The sequence below is a fragment of the Neodiprion fabricii genome, chromosome 5 (genome assembly GCF_021155785.1).
Source record: "Neodiprion fabricii isolate iyNeoFabr1 chromosome 5, iyNeoFabr1.1, whole genome shotgun sequence".
NCBI classification, from domain to species: domain Eukaryota; kingdom Metazoa; phylum Arthropoda; class Insecta; order Hymenoptera; family Diprionidae; genus Neodiprion; species Neodiprion fabricii.
The window spans coordinates 142,167-148,254 of NC_060243.1; the positions used below are offsets into that span (position 1 = coordinate 142,167).

The 6,088-nt window shown below is 42.1% G+C and overlaps 1 protein-coding gene across 1 annotated transcript; it reads right to left on the reverse strand.

Annotated features, from left to right (window-relative positions):
* Window positions 1-1,273: 1,273 nt before the first annotated feature.
* Window positions 1,274-5,324, reverse strand: LOC124183033 (protein HEXIM1-like). Its single transcript, XM_046571001.1, has one exon. The coding sequence runs from the start codon at window positions 5,200-5,202 to the stop codon at window positions 3,829-3,831; it is 1,374 nt and encodes a 457-aa protein (XP_046426957.1). The 5' UTR covers window positions 5,203-5,324; the 3' UTR covers window positions 1,274-3,828.
* Between the last annotated feature and the right edge of the window lie 764 nt (window positions 5,325-6,088).

Here is a 6,088-nt window from a genome sequence, read left to right on the forward strand (position 1 = left end):
ATTTTATCTTATTTTATTTTTTTAATCTCTTTATTTCCATTTTATCAAACAATCTAATATTTGGCATATTTCCGCATGGGTTTTATTTTGTACACCCTTGGAATAATATTTAACTGATATATCACAGTACTTTTTAATAAATGTACATTTATATATATATATATATATATATATATATATATATATATATATATTTATTTATTTCTTCCTTCACAATTTTGATTATTAAATTGGTCCGGCAAATTAACACAGTTTTTATTCGAGTGAAACAAAAATTCAGCAATTTCAGAATACAAGCGAGTATAAAACGAGTAAGAATTATCGGTTGTTTTATTTTTTTTTTCAAAGTAATTTGAAGATATAACGATAGTTATTCGATTGTTTTTTAAGGCATTGCAAAGTTGCCTCTAAAATACTCTAAATAGATCATTGACAGTTATCGCGGCAGCGATGTTGTGGTTAAAATATTAAAGAAAAATTGCAATACAATTTGTCGATCGAAAATACTTATATTCGTTATTGGAGTTGGTATAGTGAAAAATGCTTTGAGATTTATTAAGAATGTTACTTGTCTGTATGTGAAGTACAAAATAACGATGTATTACGGATTTCTAATCAGAAATTCGTCGTAATGGTTGATATTGGCATTTCTCATAGTTTTCTTTTTTTTCGTACACAGTATTGGCAAAAATAAAAAAGAGATAAGAATGTTATCAGTTCGAATTTATTTTGTAAGAATTTAATCCATCGACCATTTTGATAGACCAAAAGGTATATGTTTTAGCACAAACTTGCATAGACTGAAGTTATTGCTATATTATCATAATGATAGTAAAGCTAAGTAGAACATTATCAATTAATAATAACTAAGAATAGCAGCAGTAATAGTATTCGGTTGAAAAATGAAAAGAAGGGGAAGAAAAAATATGTATCTATGTATAGGTATGAGCTGTCCTTGAGAAGGGCAAAATCGAATTTCAATGGTCTTACCCCCCAAATTGGTTCGAAATAATTAAAAACAATGTCCGAATTTTTAAAAAAATTTCCCTCCATATTTACCCACGCCTAGGAAGTCTTACTTTTTCCCATAAGAAAAGCATTGGTTTTTCGGGATTTCTAATCGTTTTTTTACCGCTGCCGTAATTATCAGCTAAAAAATCGCAGATTCTCAGAAAATGGGCTCGGAATTTGGGCTAGATCGATCGACTCTTTTCCGCGTTTTTAGAGAATAAAGATGTGATCGGTCTAGCCCAAAAATGCCTTTTTTTTTTTCATCCCCTTTGGGTCGGAGGTGGAGGTGGAGGGGAGGGGTGCAGGGCAACGTGGTATCTGCGCCAGCCCGAAAATGCTTGTATCGAATTCCAAAGAATTGGACAAAAAGGTAACATAACTGTCAACATTTTCTGAGAATCTGCGATTTTTTAGCTGATAATTACGGCAGCGGTAAAAAAACGATTAAAAATCCCGAAAAACCAATGCTTTTCTTATGGGAAAAAGTAAGGCTTCCTAGGCGTGGGTAAATATGGAAGGAAAATTTTTTAAAAATTCGGATATTTTTTTTAAAATTATTTCGAACCAATTTGGGGGGGGGGGGGGGGGGTAAGACCATGAAAAATTCGATTTCACCCTTCTTAAGGACAGGTCTAATATATGTATATATATATAGCATTCTAATTTACCAACAAATAAATACCGTCACTCGTCACTTTATCTTCTTCAGACCATTAACTAATTCTAGGCTTAATCTATCGTCTATACAATTATACAATCACCCGTCAATAATTTATAACGGGTGTGTCTTTTCATCACAATATTTTTATTAAGCATATACTTAATACAATCATTCACTCACAGCTAAGAATAGTGAGAATTTTTAAGCGATCGATTGGTTATGAAATTTGTTTAAAAAGTTTTCTTTAGTTGATGGTCTGTTGTGTCCATTGGTATTTTGATTAGTTACGTACAGTCATAGACCGTCCATTCCGTAACTAACAGCGGCTTAATTAATTTCAAATCGATTTCCGCGAGGAATTGAGAAGTACGGTTGTCAGGCGCGTGTTTCTAATTTTTCACGCGGCCCATAGCTATTATTATTGATAGATGATTATCATTATTATTATAACTATCAATATGAATATTTTGAATTCTGGATATCATGTAATATGATACCCTGAATAATCAAGCGCACATTAAATAAATGAGATGCTAGCATGTGTATTGATTGCCAAAATTCCGATTAAAAAGGAAAAACCTAATTTTTGCATTTCCTTCTACACGAATATCCATGCGTGTACTGTAAATTATAGTTATTTCTTTCATTTGTTTTGTTTTAATTCTTTTTATTAGAACACTTCCGCATCATTCGCACGTAATAAATAATAAACGCATAATCTTTTTTTTAAGTAGTTATTTTATAAGAATTTGAACTCAGCTCTCGCAAAAACGTTTTTACCAATTGAAAAACAAAAACTGTTCAATATTAGTTCTAGAATTCAAGCGAATAAACGGGCACAAGGTACGTCAAATACATAGAAATTCGACTTCAGCGCACGATTTAATGACGAACAAACATTCGCGCGATCGTTACAAAACGAGACTTGAAAATTTCCTTCGCAACTCACGGCCGTCACAATTTTCAATAAGTTTAAGTATATAGAGTTGTTTTCAACCATGAAGCTACTGAAACAGCGGATGTTGAAAATTTGGTTTGTTGATCGGATAGAATGCGGTGTAGCTGAATGAATCAGGTAAACGCCATGAACTGAGATAATTCTTGCATAAATTAGTTTATAATGCTGAATCGCGGTTACTTTTGCGTGTATATACTATACATTGTGTGATTATAAATACAGAATAAATATATGTTATAAATAATTTATTCCTCAACCGAAATAAGTCAAGTTCGTCGGCCGGTAGCCACGTGATGTCATTTTTGATGGTATACAAGTATAGCGATTCGGAACGTAATTTGGATTATCTTATTGTGACGCTACATATCAAGGCGATCCTCGACATGCCACTTATTATGCGTGTGTGTGTGTGGGTGGATGTTTCGTTCCTCTTCTTATTTTGAATTATCACAGTGCACAGTACGAAGGAAATTTTCTTCCGACTATCAATATATTTCTTGCTACTCCGTTGTTAATCATTATATATCCTTGAAAATGAGTACGACAGTGATGATGGATAAATTATATACCATACTATACCATATTATGTATGCAGCAAACTCATTACAAAGTCCGTCGTTTAAAGAGAATTTTATACATATATATATATATATATATATACACACACACACACACACACACACACACACAACGTATAAATCAAAATTCACCGACTAAATGAAACAAAAATGAAACGAAATGAAATTGAATAAAACCACAACATGTTTAATTTTTCTTGTTCCTTTTTAAACGACACACCTAGCTGCGAATCATGCCCAGCAATACATGCCAGCATAATGTAACATAATATACTATACTGTATAAACCTAACAAGAGCCTGCTAAACCTCTGCATAATAATATGTATGTTATTTATATTATTATTATTATCATTATTATCATCATCATCATCATCATCATCATCATCATCATCATCATCATCATCATCATCATCATCATCATCGTTATTATCATTATGCACATATATAACATATTCTTATGTACAAAACAGTCTTAGACGAGGAGGTTTTTGGTAAAAACAAGAAAAGAGACACGGGATGAGGAAGGGCGGGGAGGAAAAGGAACAGAAAAATAGTACGCGGAGCGATTAGCGGGCGGTAGATTCGGGATAACGTATAATGTACGGGTGATTCCCAAGTCTATGTGGGCAGACCATTTACTTCCTGAGACGTGGCATTGCCGTTAGATATGATATTTCCGGATAACGGGGGAGTAGCAGAGCGGTCGCCGGGAGTAGCTTCCGTAAGTCTTGAGCCGTCGTTCTCGGGTCCGTTACTGCTGCTGAGCTCGCTGTCGCTATCGGTCAAACACACGCACGAGGAGGAATCAGCAGGCACCGTCGACGAGCCGTAGCCGTTCGTTTGCCTCCGCTGTTCCTTCCTGCCGATCACAGCCGCCGCGGCCGTCTGCGAGTTGCCGACCGAGTTTGCCGACGGTACCGGACTGTCGCCGGCGCAGCTGCACGAGCTCGAATTGGTGCTGGTATCGCTGTCGCTGTCGCTCTCGCTGTCAATCGTGGAAGCGACACTGCCACGCCGCTGTCCCTTCAGGGCGTCGTTCTCCCGCCTGAGCTGCTCGTTCTGCTGTATAAGATCGTCGATCCGTTGCTGGCAGTGCTTGAGCTTTCTTGCGATCTCAAGCTCGGCACCCTGGGGGTACTTGCCGTTAGTATCCGATACCTCGAGCTCTTCCATCTGGCAGAAATTCTTGCCCCGCAACCGTTTCGTGAGAAGTTCAACCTTGCTCTCGAGCTGAATGTATTCCTGTATGAGCTCGGTCTTCGTCAGACCGCCGAGTCGCTCAGCGTGCAGGTCCTCGTACGCGGTCGAGAACTCCTTTGTGAGGAATTCCTCCTCGTCCTCGGGCGACGAGTAGAAGTAATCCTCGTCCGAATCTATGCTGAAACTCGAATCCCGCGTCCGCGGCGGCGCGGAGGGTTTCTGAAATACGGTGACCGCCTCGCCGCCGGCACCAGCCGCCAGCTTCTGCTCGAGGTCGGGAAGGTCGCTGTGGTCCTCCATGAGGAACTGGGTCGTGTTGTACGGGGCGGTCGGCTGCCGACCGGTCTTCGCGACCCGCGAGCCGATACCGCGTAGCCTGACCCTCTGACCGTAGGATAGCTGTTGCTTCAAGTACGGCTTCAGCTTCCTGTGCTTCGGTTTGCCCCGTCGAGTTTTTCGCTTCTTCGCCGCCGCGTTATCGATCGCGTCCTGCTCACCGCTGCCGCTTCCGCTTTCAAATTTCCCCCCCGTCTTCCGCGGCTTCTTGTTGACGTTCTCGCCGCGAGATGGCGAGCCCCGGCCACCGGCCAGTTCGTTGAGCGGAGTCGGGTCGAGCCGAGGGGCCGATTTAACAACGCCATTTACGTCACGTATGCCACCGTCGGCCGCTGCGCCGACACCACCGTCACCGTCACCCAGCGATTTGTCCGCGGTTGTTGATAACGGCTGACTGTCGTCCATGTTAGTTATGTTGTGCAGTATCTGTCTGTTCGTAACGGCACGCGCACTCATCACCCCCTCTCAAAAAGCACCCTTTATACCCACTAGGTAACTAACCTCTCCACCGATTGGAACACGACTTGTACGCTCCCACTATAAACAGCGACTGAATCGCCATTTTTAATTCAATCGTGCGATAGGAGGACGCAGCGTGCTTCAGCTCGCGCGGTGGGGGGATTCTCCGAGCTTTCGCCGTTTTCCGCTATCAAGTGGCGCCCCCCCCCCCCCCCCCCCCCCCAAAGCTTGCCGCACCCCCGGCACCCCTATCATCGCTCGGCGCCATCCGCGAATTCTCTCCAATTCTGGATAACCAAAGCGAAGAGCCGCGGTTCTCGCATATCGACCTAGCGACCGGAGCCTCCTCGGCGCTAACCGCGTTCCGAAATCATCGATAATTCTTCCTTGCCCGTCCCATTGGATCATGATTTCTTTTTTTTTTCTTATCCCACGCTCAGGTCTCGCACAATCACCCGAGTCTCCCCCCCCCCCCCCCCCTTCACCCCTCCTCGGACAGCGCAACGCCGTTTCTCGATTCCCATACTCTCGATTCAAGGTCATTTACTCGCGGCGCAATTGCACCAAGGGCCGTTCGTCCGTGTCGGCGATTCGTACAAATGATAAAACCTTACACGGGAAACTTGCACCCGGACCTCTCCGTCCGTTCCGTCACCCATACACCAAGACCCTTCGCGGGTCGTCGCGGGCTTGGTAACGGCACAGCTGTAGGCATCTCCTCGCTCTCTCGTCCCGACTGTACGCCTACCTACCTATAGGCATACCTTCAACGTATCGTCGATATGACCGCATAGTAACAGTACAGAGAGTCGGGAGTTTCGGCGTTGCCGAGTAAAAATTAATAATCACCAATCATAGTGAGCTGTGCCCCCCGAATCGGAAC